This window comes from Galendromus occidentalis, unplaced genomic scaffold (genome assembly GCF_000255335.2).
Source record: "Galendromus occidentalis unplaced genomic scaffold, Mocc_1.1 scf7180000076006, whole genome shotgun sequence".
In the NCBI taxonomy this organism is placed as follows: domain Eukaryota; kingdom Metazoa; phylum Arthropoda; class Arachnida; order Mesostigmata; family Phytoseiidae; genus Galendromus; species Galendromus occidentalis.
The window spans coordinates 771809-791203 of NW_003803996.1; the positions used below are offsets into that span (position 1 = coordinate 771809).

Here is a 19395-nt window from a genome sequence, read left to right on the forward strand (position 1 = left end):
TCCGTTGTCGCAGCTTATGCCTGTACATATGACGAGAGAATCTGGAGTCGATCCTAGAGAGGCGAAAGTCATCCTAGGTTTAACATTTTCCTCCTGTCTGATCTTCCTCCGTCCGCTCTCAGGGGGCTGTATTATATTGGCTCGGACTTCAGCGAGGACACGTCGAGAGAAACAAGGGCGCTCCCGAGACGCTCTGAATGCCGCCGTCCTCCTTCTCATTGGGAGAGGGTCCGGAAACGTTAAAGCTCCACATCCTGACGCGAGGAGTTCATTTCGTCCATATCAACAGGGTCCGTCTCCCTATTCCCTGACGTCGACCAAAGGAACCTTGAGTCTCGCTTCTTGCTATCGAGGAGGAACATCACGCAGACTGCTCGAACACGAACCCGACTAGATGCGGAGGTCCGCCGTCATTCCGAGGAGAAGACTTCTCTCCGACGAGTCGAGTCGCTCCGACCCACATCCGTCCTCAGAGATTGCTTAGCAATATCGCAACCGGGGAATAACATCCTTCTTCAACAAGTGACTTTATCAGCGAACCACTACGCCACGATGGGCAATATCGCGAGTCCTCACAAACTCTCCACGGATGAGGTCGACGCTGTCCAAGCGGCATGGCAAGTTGTCCGACAAGATCAGCGTTCGATAGGACAACAGGTGATGATGACGTGAGTATTTCTTCGGATACATTACGTTCATAATTTTGCTGATGAGCGACTCGATCAATCTGCTGAAATCGTACAGGCGCGATCATCGTGAATTTTGTAGCGGATAATCCGTTTGCACACCGTCCGTTCTCAAGTTGAGACGAAAAATCCCTGGCGGATGCGGGAACTGTTTGGGATGAGACCACTGTATCGCCGATTTCGGATTCCGGACCACAAATTTTCTCTAGCTCGTCCCAGACGCTCTCCCCATAGCGATCGGTAATATATCGGGACGCCTTACTGTCTCTCTGGGATTGGGTGGAAGGAATCGCTGTTTCATTAGGGTGAGATCAGAATCGATGGGCATAATCCTTCTTCTAACTGTAAATAATCGCGTCGAAGCCCACAGTGACCGGCTTTCGCTACACGGATCTTCCTCTGGTTAAATTCGTCGAGGTGCAGGTAGGATTCGAGGGCGAAATCGAATATGAGAGATAAGAGTGTCAGGGCTCCTTGTGTCAGCGGCTCGCGCTCTTTCCTAGATATCTGATGTACAGGACCGAGATATTCGACAAGCATGAGCTCTTGCTGATGAATCCAGTCCGGGAACGTTGAGCTCATTGACCGCGGCTAGATTTCTCGGAACTCAGGCCCGTCGGGCATGGAGGCTGCCTGATTTTGCTCATTGATGGGTCGCTGGATACCTCGAATTTTGATGATTCCGCGAGTTGTGTGCAGAAGTTGATCCTTGGAAAACTAATCATGTCCGACGAGGGAATATCTATAGACGGTTGCCTTCCAAATTCGTAGGAGAGCGGATTCAAGGCATACGTGAGCTCTGTTTTCTTGCATTCGGAATGGGCAACTCCTTTCGGCGCTTCATGCGGGTTTTCATCCTTCGAATCGACTTGTATTTCCAGATTGTTTTCCGAGAATCCAGAATACATTCACAAGTTCAAACATTTGCAAATGATAGCCGCCGATCAACTGCCGTATCATACGGCGCTGAGAGCGCATTCGCTTTCGATTCTCTACGTAATACACTCATTGATCGACAGCATGGATGATGAAGAAACCATGAGGGAACTCATCAGAAAGGTATCGTATCCTCCCTCGCTCTCCAAGAAATGTGTCGCGAACTCGCTATTCATGTCGCGAACATTATTATTAGTTTATGGCCGGATGGTGACGCCGCTGGCGGATCGGAGACTAGTTCGAGAACATGTTTGCATGATGATGACTTCCCTGATGGAAGGAGTTGTGTACACCCGAGCGGAATGAGACCCCGAAACCCCTCACGAACAAGTAGGTCACTCCCTTAAGCCGACGGAGCGCGGTCTAATATGGGCACCCGACCCAATGTTTTCGCGTGGGAGTTGGATGCTTGCGGAGATAAATCACGTCCCGCCAGTGGCTCGACATTGCCCGAACATGTCCGAGGACGGAGTCGCAAGCGAGAGACGGCGAAATCCTTCGGGCTGCCCGAGATTCCGGCAGGCGCCACTTCCTTACCATGAAACTCAAGGACTGGCGGGATGGAAATGTCGCGACCTCGGTCAAAAACTCTATCTCCATCATCGATTCGATGACTCGCGACGAGCGGCATCCGAGCGACGACACCGAGAGACCGAGCTTCTCGAGGGGCCATGAGCGAGAAATGCAGGAGTCGAAATTGATTTGATAACTCCTGATCAATCCTCCCGCAGGTGGCCTTGACGCATAAGCCGCGGAGCGTGAATCGCGATAATTTTCAGGTATTTATGAGCTGCCAGTTCATCTTTGAATCATACGTAGGAAAAATCCTGTGAAGGGAATAAGGGAATTCGCCGTGTCACTTCGTGCCGGTGATTATCGGCGAACTCTTTTCATCGCATTCTCGGACCTTGGAGGAGAATCTAACAGACTGACGGCGTTCTTCTGCTCTGCCAGCGATTCGAAGATGCTTTCATCCTCGTTCTGAAGAAATATGGAATCGACCGTAGAACTGAAGAGGCATTCCATAAGTGCATTCTCTACTTCACCGATATCTACGAAAAAGCTGAGGATACTTAGGAACCAGTCGGCGGGAGCGATATTTCATGCCCTCCGACCGCCAACGATCAACTATCACCTAGCCGCAGTAGGTACTCTGAACAGATTGATCGACTGTCTACGTGATATCATTATGATGCCGAACGATCCCAAAGCTCATCGCTCCGGAGGAATGTGAGGGAAGCTCATCTGGTACATTATGAATTATGAGCCAAATGTGCAATCTAGCCCGTGTGACGCTACGAAGCCACGGCTGTTCACGTCAACAAGACGGAATATCGCATAAAATGGAGTTCTCTCGCGCGCGGTGCTTTCGTTATAACTTCAATCAGGCAGGAAACCTGCCCGTGCACGTCGCAGCGTGACACATCCGCTTGGTTTCATTGGAGAATCGTGTTGCGATTCGCGATGTTCCCTGCCGAGCTGCTGCCGCATGTGTCGTCAAAACAAGCACTGACCAATTGATTGTCCGTGGGAGCTCGGTTCACGGAGTCGGACCTTGAAGCCAGTTCCAGTCATGTGTTGCTGGGCAGCCATAAACACGGCGGAAACTGCAGCAGAAGCCGTTCATCTTCGGACAAAGAACGTTCTGCCTCATTTAGCTCGTCTTTTCCTGGTTGCGACGTACATCGACGATGTCTTCAGACTGTTCTCTCAATGGAGCTATCAGCGAGACCACATGGACTACACGTGGGGCTGTGGTTACGCAGCAGCTTCATTGTTCATCCTTATCAACATTTTTCTGCAAGCGTACGGATCCGTGATGATTCTCTCTCGGTGTCGAGTCAAACTGGCGTGCTCCGTTCTAGGCGTCTCAATTTCGATGCAGCTTATCGCGTACTGCTCCTACAAGGATATTCGTCAAAGTCTGCGTGTTCTTGCGCTGATCGGGTCTCTCGCGCTCCTCTTCGCTGAGAGAATTAGTGAAGAGAGAACCGTTCTGCCAGGCCTGCCGAAATTCGGAGACAGAAGACGAAAAGCTTGCCTACAGCTCGTCGGTCGTGTGTTGGTTCTGCTCTTGCTCCTGACACTGCCCCCAGATGACTCCACGCCTGTTCGAATGTTTATGGAAGGGGCTGCCTTCATTATGACCTTCTTTGTGACGTTCGGCTATAAGACGAGGTTGAGTGCTCTCGTGCTATCTCTTTGGTTATTCGCGCAAAACTGGTATTTCCATCCTTTTTGGAGATTCACGAGGGAAGCGTCGATTCGTGACGAACTTAAATATGATTTTTTCATCACACTCTCCATCGTTGGAGGACTCTTGATGATCGTCGCTGCGGGGCCCGGCGACATGAGCATAGACGAGCGCAAGAAACTTTACTGACCGAGAGGAACATTTTGGAGTCGTTATTCCCGCTCCAGCATGAGGGGGCCCCGATTAGAACACGGAAACTTGTGAATAACCAATCATCTATATATTTGCGAAATTTTATCCTGATAATCTGACAATCTTCTTGAGACTTGTGGGGAAGAATGCGAATTCAAGTTTGTTTGTGATGAAATACATGGTCGAGATCCCGGAGAGTAAGAGTTTTCTCTCTCCCATTCGGAGTCCAAGTTGAGCTCGAGCAGTCGACAAAAGGTTCCGGTGACATCGGAGCTTATATCACCGCCGATCAGATCAGTAATCCGAAAGGCGAAATATGACTGAGGAACGCTAGAGAAACACGGAGGATGTATCGGTTGCTCTCATCGCAAGGAGACTAGGTTCACCGTATATATGAACTCAGGCAGTATCTGGGAGAATCAGACAGCCGTGCAGCAGAATCTGTAGACCGAGATCTGTCCCCAAGGCCGTTGGAGATCACGCTCACAGTGTCACGTTCGACGGAGAGTAAATCGATGCTGCAACCTCCGACCATACGCGAGAATCCGAAACGAGAAGTGCAAGGGCTAGCGAACATTCAGCTCAGCCATCTGACGGACACCCCACCAATCAGCTGAGTGTGGCCCGAGCCACACTCAGCGAGTGTTCCTGTGGCGAGTATTCCTCGGAAATGTACCAGGTTCGCCTTCCGGAAAGTCGAGAAAACACGAGATCATCGGCATCTTCTGTGAGGCGCTCGCTCTGTCCTTTCCGATTGAATTGATGCGCAAGTTATGTAATTCGCATCGTGATGATCCTCGGCTGCGTATTTACGGTCCGAGGACAATTTCGAGCGGTAGCCGCGTCGGCGTTGTCAGACAGAAAATCAGTTGAGATAAGACCATCCTCCGCTTCCTTGACTTATCCTAGAATAGTCTTCCATTCGCTAGAGGCCGAGTAGGTGCATGGAATCTGTTATTCGTCTCGTGAGTAATTCTGTTTACTCCGTCGTGATTCCCACCCAAAGTCAATAATTAGACTGTCATTAGAATAGATGGTCCCTTGGGGGAATTCCGCGCTGGCGCCTGGTGCGCATACGCAGTCGAGGGCTCCTCGAACATGTTTTTCGACGACAAATACAGCGGCAATCCGCTGATTACTTCGAGGCCTTCGAGAATCTTATGGTCAGATGAATCTAATCAGCGGATCGCCCCCCCCCTCGACACTTACGACTTCCCGTACTCCCCATGTTATAGCAGGACCCAGGTATCGATCCGCCCCCCTTGGAGGACTCCTTGATCCGCCCCTACCCCCATTCCCCAGCTCTGGACGCAAGACTCTTCGACTTCAGGACTAGAAACTTTACTGCACATACAAAATTCGCTGGATTCAGAGGCTGACCCACAAGGGAACATAGAAAACGGGGAACGAAATTCCGCAATCGATTCCAATAACTCCAGGCGGCGCACAGTGTGGCCAAACCCGATTTTAGGCGGCAGAAATTGAAAATGAAAAATCTTGAAAATTTATGTCGTGGCGTTTTGGAGGAAGTATGGGGATCTCGGAAACACACACCAATCAGAAACAAAGCACTTGTATCTCTTTGGAGAGACTCCGGAAAGAGGTAGTTTTCTTTGCTCCGGACTGTCTTTTTTTCCTTCCGATTCGTGCTGACGCTCGAGATTCCGTGGAATCGATTAAGGAAGGAGCAAACACCGAATCGTGAGTGAGATTGAGTCTGAAACTTCACGTTTAGCGTTTCATTCGTTGAGAATATGCAAATCAGAAGTTTTTCTTAGTGCATCTTTTTTGCGAAAAAAAACAGATTTTCATGAAATTTCACCGTCGAGGAAGTATATGGACCAGGGCGGACCCGGGGGGCTCATTGGGCGGAAAATCTTCTTTCACCCTCCCTCCTTCCATTTCCGAAGTAAAAAAACCAGCAAGTTTTGGCAAACGTGAATGCGTGCTGTTCTCAGATATTCGAATTTGGGTGCCCCGGAGGACATTTGCGGAGACAATCTTCAACTCCCGGAAGAACAAGTGCATCGACGGGTTGGAGAAACTCATTTTGAGTCATGCTCATGTTGAAATTGAGCAACTAAGCAATAGATCTCACATCAGAAAGCAGATTAGCAGGCATGTGTCCCGAGTGAGGAAAAACTCGGGAGACATAATTCGAAAGCGGAACGGTTCTTCGTTAAAGGAGCTGAATCGCTGGAAGCCAAAAACTTCGATTTCATCGTGCACTACACTGAGCTACCCGCACAAGAAGACGTGCCCGTGGAGCCGGAACCTTCGAAAGCGTCTCAAGGGACACCACGAGCGGGACGACCAGCGAAAAATTTCTCGGACTCGGCAGAGAGGACAAAACGGAACAAAGTCAAAGATCTTCTGCCTGCCGGACCTGCTAAGTTATTGTACGCGGCTTTCCGAGGAGCTCAGAGCCAGAAATTTCCTCTGATGACTGGTACGAGTTCGTACCACGAGAATAATCTGAAAAACTCACTGAAATAATTTCTGCCGCCTAAAATCGGATATGGCCACACTGTGCGGCGCTTCGACGCATCACCAGCCATCCTCTTCATTTAGGAGAAAGCTCCTGTGCGGGCTCCAAGCGGCATCCCAATCCTGGTCCTCCAGGAGGTTACGTACATTCTCGAGAGGGAGAGAGCGAACGGGCTTTGTCAGCGTCGTCCCTCTGCACTTTTGATCGGGCTGGGACGAAACTTCCGATGATCCATGTCTCGATCCAAACTGCTCGGAGCCGTCCGCGAACTCAATGTTCCGCAGAAGTTATCGTTGCACACGAGATTCGTGCAGCAGGTCTGAGACTGCCCAACATTGCACTGAAAAATATCGACTTTGTCAAATGATCTCGATTTATCAGAGAGAAAAAATCACATTGACCATCTTCCGAAAATGAGTGCTCGCGAAGCGATCAAAGACTCAGTTAAGATGCTCAAGCTCACCCTCTGTCCATATCCGGCGCAGAAAGCAGATTGTCTGCGAACTCGGCGCTCGCTCGCCACGCACATCATTAGCGCAACGAGGACATAAATAGTTACGATGTTCACACGCGTCATCTTCGAACTGCAGGAGAGGGAAGAAAAATTCAGTTTGCTGAGTTACAGACAGGGGGTCTGTTATCCAAAGGCTCCATGACATTCCATAGACCTTGATGATCGCCGGTGACTCCTGGACGATGGTCACTGATATTAGCCCCGCAACTTCCAATTTTGCTTTGACAAGAAAACCTCTCCGTGAGTCAAACACAGTGTGCGATCCCCTGCTGAGAGGTGTATCGGACTGACCGTCTCGCGACCCCCTACAGTGACCTTACACGCGGAACATTTTGCAACTTTCACCTTCATCCGTAGCGCTTCGCGACATGGATCTTTCCAGACAAACACCGGAGGAAATTCATGAGTAATGCCAGCCACAATAAAGGTGTTCCGGAAGCGACTCACGAGCTCCCCGGAGTTTCTCGGAGAAGGACGATGGAATCTATCGAGCTCCATTAGATCTGTACACCTCCTCGTAGGTGCTCCCCGAGCTCTCTGAACAGGCATGGAAGCCTCGCCTAGTAGATGCATAGCCCCTGACAGGCCCAGACGGCGGGGTGTGAGCACTACCTTGACCCTGACGAGTTTCGAGAGCACCGCATCATAGACACCCGAGCAATGAAAACGTCGTAGCGTCGATCAAACGTCCCCCGTGGACGGAACCGTATTCGCACTGCTCCGGTATCTAGGTATAAACTCGGTGTAGGATCTCGGTATTAACTAAGCACGTGTCCTCCTTTTCTACTTACCTATCACTGATGAAGTCTGGCGCGGCTCACGAAGTCTTTCTCTTTAAAGCAGAATGATCCTCTCACACCGCTTGATTTCCCCTCTCACTCAATGTCTTCTCTTCACTGGATTCACTGTCAGCAGTCAGATTCAATCTAGACAGCTGACGGGAACACGCCGTTGCGTTCGACACGAACTTCCCCTCCCACAGAAAAATCGGTGTGATTCCGATCGACTCATTTTTCTGGTAACGATTCCAATGTCACTTCGTGCCGCAACGTTCTCGCTCCCTCTAGGTCAGACGGGGGAAGGAGTCAGAACCCGCCTGAAGCGCATTCAAGGGTGGAACTTCGACAGACACAACTCGGAAATCATGTCCTTCGGTACCCCCTCATCTGCGGTCGGGTTCTGATCGTCCGGGGAGCTTCATACGTGTATCTCAATCAATATGGCGAACCGTCGCGGTGTCAACAAGGTGAAGAGGAACCTCTTCGACGGATTTCGACTCGCCTCTGGGGAACGATTCCCCGATAACGATTCGGTCATTTGGACCGAGTTCCGTCCATGGAAATCGTCGGCTATAGGAGTTTCTCTGAACTTGTAATTGCTTGGTGTCATGACGACGCGCAGGGACCGCTTCCGTGACGATTCAGATTTCTGAATTTCAATGCATTCTAAATAGATGACTGACTCGACGTCACGTGTTTGTCACCGTAGGACGGAGCTTTTTCACAATATCCGGTTGCGACATTGAAGGTTTTTGAGATCGCATTGCGGAATAACAATCCAGGAATTCTTCTGGAATTCGGTATTTTTTTATTCTTCTGCATAGATGAATACGCACCGGAATCGCAAGGAGATCTCAATGGGAATCGTTCTCTAGTAAACGATTCGAGGAGGATTATCCGAGCTTGGTGGGAGCCCTTTCCGAAGAGACAATTCTTCTCTGTTATTGGGTCATCCTCGCTCCTTCCCGAATGATCGAGATGACGAAATCCGATAGCGCGTCAACAACATTTGAATAGTACGTGCTAATGCGAGAACTTCGCGGACGTCGCTGAGACGACCCCGAGAAGGGCGGAAAGCGCCTCACGCGCTCTCTGATCGATTTGGATGACTGTTGATTTGCGAAGTGCGAAGGTCGGCCTCCCCTTTGCCCCATGATCTTCTAATCCGGAAGAAAGGGGTATCTCGGTTCCGCAAGCGATCGCGAAGCTTCTCTGACGGAATGTGATATCACTGAAAGAAAATCGGAGAACGAATCCTCCGGACCCGATGACGTCGAATCGATCCCGCGAGAAAACAACCGCTGCAAAACTCCTCGCAAACCGAAAACACCTTATTACGGATCGCTCCGCTGTTTCAGAGCCCTCTTCTGCCAGCAAGGAGCTGAGGGAATTCCGATCTTATCGAAAACGAAAACAGAAATTTACCAAGATGAATCTACTTATTTTATTGTCCTACGTTTTTGGCTACTCGATGCTTGTTCGAGGAACACTCTTGTCGCAGTACACGCGACGAAGGCTCTCAAAATAACAGACAGACCTCCATGTCTCGAAATGGCTCGACGGATTTCTCGAAGCCATCTGAGGCTTCTCGGCCGAGGACTGACGGCTTCGGCGGTATCATATCTAGTATCATTGTAGCAAACAAGACTTTATCGCGGCTCACTTTTTCATCATCGTGTGTGATGACCCTTCCATGAAAATCGTAGAATTTCCGTGAGCCTGAGTGGATCCATGTCTTGAAAAGATATGAGCTCTCATGAGATTTCGTGGAGCTTTTCCGAGATCACATTCAAGTTCGCGCTATCTCACACCCCTTCAATAGATTCTGCAATTCCAAATCGAAATCCTGATCCACAGAGTCGGCGTCGCCCCAGCCCGAGTGTCCCTGTTTTCTGGATAGATGCACCTGCTCGTTTTCCATGCACGTGTAGTTATTCGCCTTTACAGTAGAGGTCTCTCGGGATCACATGAGTAAATTCGAATGGGCTTTCTTCCACCTCGATTGTTCTGATCTACAGCCTGAGCTCGATTCTTTCCACAGCAATCTTACATGACCCACATACCTAAGAAGCAATCACCCAAATCCACACGCGGAAGCCACACATCTCCCTCGATCGAGTTACTAACGATTCTCCGATCGCTCACCTATGGCAGTTATTCCGGCAACCGGACAATCCGCGACCGGAAGTCTCCTCCCGCGGCCGCGCAACAGACACCCGCCTGTGATATCCGTGGGGAATACGAAAGTTCACCGAGCTTCGTACCGAAAAACATTCTATCAAACTAGTCAGTCAGCACATAGATGAAATTAAAAGAGAAATGATCAGACTGTGATTTGAGTTCAGTTTCCACTCGCTATACCCTTGCGCTTGGAGCGGAAAATGCCTGTGAACCATGGAAATTTACAAGAAACCCGGTATGTTTTGAAGCCGATTCCCTCTGGGGTGGGGGGAGCGGACGCATTCCGTGATCCCTATCGGAATCAAAGTCCTCCTAAATGCCGTGTCTTCGACAATAGACACCTCCAGTGATTTCCCGATCAAGCGATACACAATTATGAACGAGCACCCATTCTGACTCGATGATTCCGTAATAAATATCCGCCTTCATCGCCGGATCCTATACGGAGGCCCGTCAAATCAGGAAACCTCGCGTTCGCCCCTATCCTTCGGCGATGATTTCTTCTTATTTACAGTTCTCTCACCAACAGCTCCGCGGAGTTGCGCAAGTCAGAAGCGAATGTGCGTAAGGCCAAACAGTTGTAGCATCAGAAGCTAGAGCAGCTATATCTCCTCACTCGGGGGCTCTCCGCCATCGTCCAGAGGAAAACGCGATGCGTATCATTCGCAAGTTTTCTCAGCGAGCCCTAGTCCGTCAATATCCTCTGACTCCCAATGACAGCGCTTCGCGACGCTCGAATCGATTGAAATGTCCTCATGAGCCTCTCAGAAGCACGAAAACATGATCAAAGAATACCTATTCTCCCCGGAGGAAAAACAACTGGAGCGGCACTCCCGAGCTAATCCACTCCGGCTCGGTCCTCCCCATCGCTGAGACTGTGGCCGACTGAGAGACTCCACCCTCTGTGAACACGTCGCGTATAACGAATGCGATCGAATCAGATATATGCCTTGTCTGATTAGTCGAGCCATTTCTCTCGAGGCTGTCCACCCCGAAACCGGAGATTACATCGAGGGCATTCGAACGCGCCATGGAATTTAAGGTTCGCACAAACTGTGCGAGGGGAATCCCAGTAAGAACCTCGAAGCACCGAAATGATCACCCGGGATACAGCCACAGATTATTAAGGAGGGAATCAGGTTTTTTTTGTACTAAATGCCGCCTGAGCTCATGGTCGATGAGCGCTCGACGAAGGCGACGATACAGACGCCTGTCAAGAGACCGAAGAGAATCAATGGCGCCGGCCGCTGTCCATCTCCCAGAGATCTGAGCCGAGGAATCAGCGTTGAATGCTCGACATGCTGTGAGCGCCGATCTTCACCGACAGTTTCCGCGGCTACCCGCTTCGCGATGCGTCCGCCAATGGAGGTGCCCTGGACAAGGTCATGGGACCGTGAGCCCTTTTTCGAACTCAAGCCGAGTCTCTCAAAGCTTCACCAGCTGACTCCCGCATTTTTTCCGGTGGGAGGACGATGACGTCTCTCGATGATGCATGTTCTCCGTCCCGGAGATCATCGGCCTCCTGTTCTTCCTCGTCGTCACCATCGTCGTTTTCATCTTCGGCATTCTCTGCGCGGTGCTGGCGATCCGGTAGGTTGTGACGTGAACGTCGACCACGACGATTGTGGAGCTGGTCGTCATCATCCTCAAAATCCTCGTCGTAGTCATCTGCATTCTGAGCGAACACGGAGTTCGGTGATTCGTCGTGTCTACGAAACTTCTTCAACTTCTCAGCATCTGGGGCCTCGTCGTCGTCATCGCCGTCGTCCTCTTTATTCTGACCCTGCGACCTAGCCGTATTGGCGATTTCGTCCTTTTCATCCGATGATCCGTCGTCTCCGTCCTCGTCGTCATCCTCCTCGATCGTTTCTCCCGAACGATGGTGTTCGTCTTCTTCCTCATCATCATCGTCGTCATCTTCGTCGAGGTGCCGAATTTTTCCTTGAGCATGGTTGTGGTTGAAAGCCGCATGTCCCGGCTTAGAAGCAGCGGAACCCGCTCGGCGGCATGGCGAAATCGGGTTCATCAGAGGCCGTCGTCGACCGTGAGCCTCCACGATATCCTCAATTTCATCGCCGTCATCGTCCATGATCTCGACGCCATCGTCTCTGGAGATCATAACTCCCACTTCTGTCACATCGGCGATTTCGTCTTCATCGTCGATCTCCTCAACTGCAATAGAGCGAAGTTTCAGGAGAAGCTCCAGGTCTGGATCGATCACACGGTGATCTGGTGGGCTTTCTCCCACGAACGTCGGCATCGTCGACCTAATTATACACGATGATAATTACCCTGTCGAGAATTTCCGTTGGATGCTTCACTGGCCGCATCGCCCTCCGCCTGGCTCTGTGGCGATTCGGAGTCGGATATCTTCAAACGCTTGTAGTCTATGAAGCCGGAGTCGTGGCCTGAGGTGGGAAAGATGACAAAGATTTGAAGATCAGTGAGGAGGGGACAGGTTTGATTATGTTCTCTCAGTCAGAGAATCGAATATATCGGGAAATAACATGGAGCTTACGCGAAATATAGTTATCAGCATAACGTTTTATGCTCGGTTTGCCAGCCAATTGGAGTCTCTGCGCGGAAGAAAATCAAAGTTGAAATGCTCCTCAGGAGCTTTGCGAATTCGGCGAGGGAGGGGTCACAGACCGAAATCGATTAGTAATTAAAAAAGCAAATAATGAGACCTGCTGCAGGGTTAAAGCTGTCGGCTCGGGTTCGTAGGTCGGTGCGGCTTCGACTTCCGAAGCCTGCAGGTTCCCGAGACCGGAATCTACGTATGAGAGTCCGAAACTGGGCTTCGCGGATGGGCTTTGACACGTTCCCGATGACGCCATGGGCTCGCTAGGCGTGTCCGAATCTGACGAAGATTCCTGTGCGTTTTGAACGACTCGGGCTCTTTCAAGCAAAGCACCGGCTACCTCGGAATATTTCTGAGAGATCCCGCTACGAATGACCATCTGGAATCGGAAAGATTCGGATCACAAATCGAGGTATACGACCCCACTCGACCCCTAGTGTCGTTACGGGAGCTTCCGGGAGCTCCTGGATAAGATTAGCGGTGGTACGAATGAGAATCGGCGTCTAACGAACCTTGAGAGTCCTGCTGGGAACCTGCAGACATGGTACTGCTCGTTTGCTTAGCACAATGCTGGAACTCGACGATGGCAGGAAGTCGTCAGGCAGAAAGTGTGCCTGCGAAGCAACGGAATACATAAATACATAGTTTGGTACTCAACTCCGCCCATCAATACTTCCTAGCTGCCGATTCGAGCGGAACGGAGGAACGTTCGACGATGAGAAGAAGCCTGTGGACCCTCGATCTTCGAGTGGAGATTATTATTATCGATTATCTGGGTCATGAGGATATATTCACCTTGCACATGAAATTGGATTTCTTGTTCCGGTATCTTCTTGCTACTGATGATAGCACCACTGGCAGATAGCGCATGTCGCCCGCGACGGGGAATATCTGCGATTCTGCATTCGTCGATCTCGCCGTGCAGTCCCGCACATGGCACGTGTCTGGTTTGTATTTCATGATTCTACGCTACCTTCTGAAAGGGAGAAGAAGAGCGTTAGGATACTAGGATAGTACCGATGATTGGGGGGCAGGCAAGATCGCATCATCGTCGTGAGATACCCGGAGTAGAGCGCATGTCGGTCAGATCGATTCAGAGCTCAGAGGGAAATCTCAGCAAGGGAGCCGGGCTTGGAACCCACCAGTTGTACCACACATAGCCCTACTAGGGAGCAAGGAGAGAAATGAGGAACGATCAATACATGAATCGAGCTATCTTGGGTGACAGTATATTTCGAGGCATCTCACTATTGGATTGAGCACACTTTTCCCCGCGAAATGGAAGACCGATGACATCATCATTCCAGGTTAATTGTCAACGAATTCCGCGACACGTATGCAGGATGGAGAAAATTCTCTCACGGTCAGGAGGAAACTTCGCTGAGGCTTCCATGTTGAGGGCGATCTCTCGCCGGACGCGCGCTCGACACGGACGCGGATATCTCAAATTTTCAGATGATCATCCTCCGACGCACGTATTTAGGAGGGCGATACTCAACATCGATAGACATTCCAATACCTGATCAATCTCTTTCCCCGGACAAACCCGGAGGCGAACAGCAAGGTTCGAGGAATCTACGGCTATCTCATTCCGGTTCCGTAGTCCTCTCTCCAGCTCAGCCGAGATCTGGTGCGAAATAAAGAGAGCAGAACCGATCTCCGGATACCCCGAACGGGCTCTGCCTATTCGAACAGAACAGTCGGAATTGAAGCCCACGGTCGATCTTACATGAGGACGTATCGTCTTTGTTCTCACTCGTTCGACTCGATTCGTGAGAAGTGATTTCTTTCCACCGACAAGCCTACCCTGGCTTTTGAGCCGCCGGTGGAGGCAGCATCGCATCTTTGTAAATAAGCCGGCATCCGTTCCTTAACAAATCCTTCCGAAACCGTTCTGTCGAGGGGGAGAACCGGAAAACACTCCACGGAGTCTCCCCTCTGCCGGGTAGGGGAACTATGAGGAATAAATATCTCGGAAGAGGCAAACAAGCACGGGCTTGCCATCACACGCGTTCATTTCTCGGTGAGCTGGATCGTCAGCTGGTCATGAATGTGATGCCGATCTCCCCAATGGGAAACTACGAGATCCACTGAAGAAATGTGGAACAGAGAAACGAGACAACTACTCCGGAACAGTTCGAACCGGCTTGATTCAGTACAGAGAGTAGGCGCAGCTGTCGGCAGCAGGTGGCCCGACCGATCGTAGCACTTACCAAATCCCGCTCAAGAGAAAAGTTGCCGCTATACCACGCATGGCCTCGAATAGAGAGCGAACCACCAGCAGCAGAAGCGAACAACAGTAGGCAGGCAAGATACAGCAGCATCAAAATACGACGACTAACCAAAACACTCCTCCTCGGAAGCGAGACACTCGCAGACCTCGCAGACCCGACACACAGCAGCAACAACAAGCAGCTGCACAGCGCACATCGATCGTCGTCGTCGGCAGGATCCGAATGTTTACGCTGATGGATGCATTCGCTTCACAGCGCCCGGTGGGATCGGGCGGTCGACAAGAGGTCAAGAAAACAATGGGATCTACGCTCTTCCGAGCGCGACGCGTGAAGAGAGATCCTGGAGAGGCCGATCCGGGCGGCGGCAATGTGTGAAAGCGAAGGGGAGACGGAGACCTCTCATCGACTGGGGACCTGCGGTGCTCGCGAATCTTCGAGGACCAATGAAGATGCAAGGAAAAATATTCGAGGTCCCGAATTCGATCGAGTACCGACGACCGTTCCACTTCGGATGGAACGCTCCATCTAGAGTTAGCTATCTGACCTCAAAATCTCAGAGCCATGATTCATGAGCGAGCACCCCCCCCCCCCCACCAGAGAACAGACTTGCAGGCGAGGCGGCGTTCATCTTAGAACTATAATTGTACGGCCTGCTTTCCGTGTCGTTAAGATTTCCCAATGCTCCTAATACTTGCTTAGGCCCTTTGCCCGCTCAGGAAGTGTCGTAGCGTGTCTCTCGGGCAACCCTGCGGGTCTTCTCCCCGTTGTTCCCTCGAGCTCTGACTCCAATGGTATGCTATATACTCTTGTATGCAGATCGGTTCCCTTCGTTCACACATGGATCCTGAATCCTTGTACATATCTGCTTTGCCGGGGAAGGACTCAGGTATCGAACCGGCACTCCAGGATCTCATGTAGATGGTGACACCGATCGGATCGCGAGATGGCCGATTGTCCGATTCGTCGGATTCATGCTGAGAGCCTCTTCCTAGAAGATATTTGATATCGTTATTCGCCTTTCTTACCGCTATGGAGGCTGCCCTCAGGGGATGCTTCGGTAGAGCCTGATCATGCCCGATCGATTGTCTGGGCTCCCTAAGCAGACCGAAGGAGTTAAAACAACGAAACACTGGCCCACCAGCCGCGAGTGACGACGGCATGGAGGCTGTTGCTAAATATGACTTCACCGCCTCTAAGAAGGATGAGCTCAGCTTCAAGAAAACGAAGGTACTGAAGGTGTTGAATAAAGAAGACGATCCGAATTGGTTCCTTGTGGAGAGCGAGGGAGAAAAAGGACTCGTCCCCGCAACTTACCTCGAGATGAAGAACCATGACTGGTACTACGGTCGTTTGAGGCGTCTCGATGCAGAAAAACTGCTCGGCGGAAAGCACCTCGGCGCTTTCCTGATTCGCCTCAGTGAGACTCAACCGGAAGAGTTCTCTCTTTCAGTCAAGTGCGAAGACAAAGTGAGACACTTCAAAGTTCTGAGAGGCGCTCCGGGAATGTTCAACATCTGGGATATCAAGTTCCCCTCTCTGAACGAGCTGATAGACTATCACCGAAGAAATGAAGCAGAGCGGATGGTCAAGCTGAAGGACATGCATCCCGATGACAGGCTGCTCCGCGCGAAATTCGATTACACTCCTAAACAAGGCGACGAGCTCAAATTCCGCGCCGGGGATATCATCCTAGCTGTGGATCGTAGCGATTCCGATTGGTGGGAGGGTGAAATCGGGCATGCAAAAGGGAAGTTTCCGGCGGTCTACGTTGAAGCTTTCAAGCCGGGCTAATGAGGCAGGATTCTGGAGGCTTTGTATCGATTCCATCAGGGAAGGCAGACTCGGAGGGATCAGGAAATAAAGGGTGTGGAGGCGAGAATGCCCTGCTTCCGTTTTCATTCCGTAATTTCGATCCGGTCTCGAAGATGACTTTGCAGGCTGACAGTAGAACTCTGCGAAGGTCACTCCCAAATCTGACGCGAGCAAGCTCACTATTATTCCGCTTCTCTGGCAAGCTTCTCAAGCGATGTCCAATGGGATCTCAAAATCGCCCGGTAACCCCGATCCCGCGACAGTCGGGGGATGCATCACATCTCCGGACAGGAGCGTGCCTGGGAATCGTCTCCCGCCGCGGTGGAATTCAAGACTCTCGCCTGAGCCACGAGCTCCCCCGGGAGTTATGGGGATCCGAGATTTCAATCTCACGCTTCTCCAGAGGTACCTCTCTCCATATCGAGAGCAACCGTCTACATACAATTCCGAATTGGCTGGGATCGCTTCAAAGGCACCGTTGTGAAAAGGAATCGTTCTTGGCACTTGCAAGTTCAGGAACTTCGGCGTCGCACTCGAAAGTCTTGGATCGAGGAAAACCCTAGAGGGTCGCAACATTCTTTGCAAGGGCCGGGAATGAGAAAGATTGCTAATCCGGAGACCATGGGGAAATCCGGGTCCCGTCTGCGCGGAACGCCATGTCTTGCCTCGAGGGAAAAATGTGGAACGCTTCACGATTTTGCGTGTCATCCTTGCGCAGGGGCCATGCTAATCTTCTCTGTATCGTTCCAATTTTAGTATGTGTACCCGAAGGTACAAACTACTGATGCCTGCTCGGTCCTCTTATACTGACCGGAATGACTGAGATGGTGTTCTTCGTTCCCGAAGAACCTCCTAATGATATTCGCCACGCTCGCGGAATATTTATGCGTCTTTTCAGGCCGGGCATTCTCTCATCCTTGCTCGATGACCTGTTCTATAACGAACTGATTCGACGTGGTCGGTCCTCACGATGCATATTCCGTTTTCTCTGTCCCTCAACGCCCATCGAGCTCGTGGTGATGGCCGTCTCATCTTGGTGCCGAACCGAGAGAGGGTTGGGGTTGAGGTTCGAGGCAGGCGCCTCCGAATCGAGTACAGATCATAGCCCGATAGCTCGGATGAGCTTCGATATTGATAATGTTATTATTCATCCAATATTCACGCTCAACGAGCCTCTGCTTGATCGGCAACGCCTTGCCTAGAGCGCTCACGGAGACAATGAGACCCTTGGAACCAAGAGCGTCGGATCAAGCAAGGAGATCAGTTTTGCCAAAAGGACGCTGTCTCTCCCGGGCTTCTCCGCCCCAAAAAAACGGGAGTCGTCCACGGGGCTCCCTTCATCTTCGGCTGCGCGACGGAGTAGAATCCTCAAGCCTAGGCAAAGCGGCTTCTCTAACGTCCACTTTCCGCGCACAGAGCCCGTGAGGTTCATGAACGCCGTAAAGTTTCCCTCCAGACGATTCGATGGAGACACCGATTCGTGCCATCAAAGGAATAAAACTTGATCCTCCGAAGCGATTAACTTAAGGGACGTCGAGAACCGAACTCTCCATCGACGGGAGTGGTACAGAAAAGTAATGCGGATCGATTGGAAGGTTCTCGATCAGGCTTCAATTTCTCGATGCACAGAAAATCAGGAAATGAAATTATTCGAGTCCCGTCTGACTCACGCGCGGGAAAATACATACATTAGCCTCGATGGAAAAATGTGGAACGCTTCACGATTTTGCGTGTCATCCTTGCGCAGGGGCCATGCTAATCTTCTCTGTATCGTTCCAATTTTAGTATGTGTACCCGAAGGTACACTCCACTCAAGCCTGATCGAGGCTCTTATACTGACCGGAGGGTCCGAGATGATTTTCTTCATCCTCGAAGGACCTCCGATGAATATTTGCTCTCCTCACGAGAGTCTCATGCATCTGTTGATGGTAAGTATCCACTCGTATCAGGTTGAAGACCTATTCTGTAACAGGCTGAGTTGGCGTTCTCAGTCAGAACCGATCCTGCTTATCCCTTTTCTGTTCTTCATCGCCCGCACGCATGGGGTGAAGACCGAGTACTCAGGATGCCGAGACAGGGTGCAGGGTTGAGGCGGAGCGTGTCGCAGCGCGTTCGAGTCGATCACAGATCACGGCCTGAGGACCCGAATACTCATGGGCTCCGACACTGATCACAAGGTTAGCATTGATAATTACAATCACAATCACTCGCTTCCATCTTCGGTCAAGGCAAGGCTGTAGATGAGGAGCTATGTAGAAGGTGGGGTCGAGAGGCTCCTCCAGTGCCAAGTCTTTACGTGGGAGGTCTGTTGGGTTTTTGGGAGCCGTCATGGTTCTAGCATAGTATCGATCATTCTCCCGAGCGATTGAGTCTGGGGATGCAGAGAACAAAAAGGTCCTCATCGACGGGAGGAGAGCTCGAAGTTTGTGCGGGTCGATAGGGAAGTTCTCGATGGGGCTTTGGTTTCTCGACACAAAGCCTCAAGGGGAACTTTCAGATCCCCCCTCGTTATGGAGCGCCGATGTGTTACGTCCACGAATTCAAGAGTGGTCCTACTTCTGAGATCGAAACGGAGCTTGAGCACGTTGTCGATGAGGAAGTTTCCGATGAGGCTTCGATTACGGTAATCACAAAGCCACAAGGGGAACTTTCGCATCGACAGCGAGAGCCTCCAATTTCGCAGGCACTCCACTTACTTTGTGTATCCCTTCATCCCTTGAAGCGGCTCGATGATCCCGATGCTGCGACTCATCTCCTTCGCTGTTGTGACAGAATGAAAAGAAAATTCGCGATGAGGC

The 19395-nt window shown here is 51.0% G+C and overlaps 3 protein-coding genes, 1 long non-coding RNA gene, 2 other non-coding genes and 1 pseudogene across 6 annotated transcripts; 3 read left to right on the forward strand and 4 right to left on the reverse strand.

Moving 5' to 3' along the window:
* The first annotated feature begins 552 nt into the window (after window positions 1-552).
* On the forward strand, window positions 553-2699 carry glob1 (globin 1). Its single transcript, XM_003738545.1, has 4 exons — window positions 553-668; window positions 1568-1745; window positions 2354-2401; window positions 2577-2699. The coding sequence occupies exons 1-4, from the start codon at window positions 553-555 to the stop codon at window positions 2697-2699; spliced, it is 465 nt and encodes a 154-aa protein (XP_003738593.1).
* Window positions 2700-3066: 367 nt separating this feature from the next.
* Window positions 3067-4205, forward strand: LOC100907062 (surfeit locus protein 4 pseudogene; annotated as a pseudogene).
* Window positions 4206-6263: 2058 nt separating this feature from the next.
* On the reverse strand, window positions 6264-7825 carry LOC100907205 (uncharacterized). Its single transcript, XR_145225.2, has 3 exons — window positions 7802-7825; window positions 6960-7080; window positions 6264-6836 (listed from the first exon to the last, which is right to left on the reverse strand). It is a non-coding gene; the product is annotated as an uncharacterized LOC100907205 (long non-coding RNA).
* Window positions 7826-11381: 3556 nt separating this feature from the next.
* On the reverse strand, window positions 11382-14822 carry LOC100899952 (protein bfr2). The gene is made up of 7 exons (XM_018641728.2): window positions 14765-14822; window positions 13347-13527; window positions 13064-13165; window positions 12658-12930; window positions 12489-12546; window positions 12262-12378; window positions 11382-12142 (listed from the first exon to the last, which is right to left on the reverse strand). Exons 2-7 carry the CDS (start codon window positions 13509-13511, stop codon window positions 11382-11384), a joined length of 1476 nt encoding a protein of 491 aa, XP_018497244.2. The 5' UTR covers window positions 13512-13527; window positions 14765-14822.
* A 1121-nt stretch (window positions 14823-15943) lies between these two features.
* LOC100900095 (protein enhancer of sevenless 2B-like) lies at window positions 15944-17081 on the forward strand. Its single transcript, XM_003738547.1, has 2 exons — window positions 15944-16546; window positions 17001-17081. The coding sequence occupies exons 1-2, from the start codon at window positions 15944-15946 to the stop codon at window positions 17079-17081; spliced, it is 684 nt and encodes a 227-aa protein (XP_003738595.1).
* A 189-nt stretch (window positions 17082-17270) lies between these two features.
* Window positions 17271-17372, reverse strand: LOC114828541 (U6 spliceosomal RNA). Its single transcript, XR_003777143.1, has one exon. It is a non-coding gene; the product is annotated as a U6 spliceosomal RNA (small nuclear RNA).
* Window positions 17373-18299: 927 nt separating this feature from the next.
* Window positions 18300-18401, reverse strand: LOC114828542 (U6 spliceosomal RNA). The gene has a single exon (XR_003777144.1). It is a non-coding gene; the product is annotated as a U6 spliceosomal RNA (small nuclear RNA).
* Between the last annotated feature and the right edge of the window lie 994 nt (window positions 18402-19395).

What these genes read in the sequence shown, in the direction of transcription:
- LOC100899952 (XM_018641728.2), bottom strand. Translation starts at nt 13,511, where the DNA reads ATGAAATACAAACCAGACACGTGCCATGTGCGGGACTGCACGGCGAGA. An exon ending in CAGCTTTAACCCTGCAGCAG is followed by an intron (nt 12,547 to 12,657) that starts GTCTCATTATTT and finishes TCTTCCGCGCAG; the next exon opens with AGACTCCAATTGGCTGGCAA. An exon ending in TGCTGATAACTATATTTCGC is followed by an intron (nt 12,379 to 12,488) that starts GTAAGCTCCATG and finishes TTCCCACCTCAG; the next exon opens with GCCACGACTCCGGCTTCATA.
- glob1 (XM_003738545.1), top strand. Translation starts at nt 553, where the DNA reads ATGGGCAATATCGCGAGTCCTCACAAACTCTCCACGGATGAGGTCGAC. An exon ending in TGAGGGAACTCATCAGAAAG is followed by an intron (nt 1,746 to 2,353) that starts GTATCGTATCCT and finishes ATCCTCCCGCAG; the next exon opens with GTGGCCTTGACGCATAAGCC. An exon ending in TGAATCGCGATAATTTTCAG is followed by an intron (nt 2,402 to 2,576) that starts GTATTTATGAGC and finishes CTGCTCTGCCAG; the next exon opens with CGATTCGAAGATGCTTTCAT.
- LOC100900095 (XM_003738547.1), top strand. Translation starts at nt 15,944, where the DNA reads ATGGAGGCTGTTGCTAAATATGACTTCACCGCCTCTAAGAAGGATGAG. An exon ending in CAAAAGGGAAGTTTCCGGCG is followed by an intron (nt 16,547 to 17,000) that starts GTCTACGTTGAA and finishes ACGCTTCTCCAG; the next exon opens with AGGTACCTCTCTCCATATCG.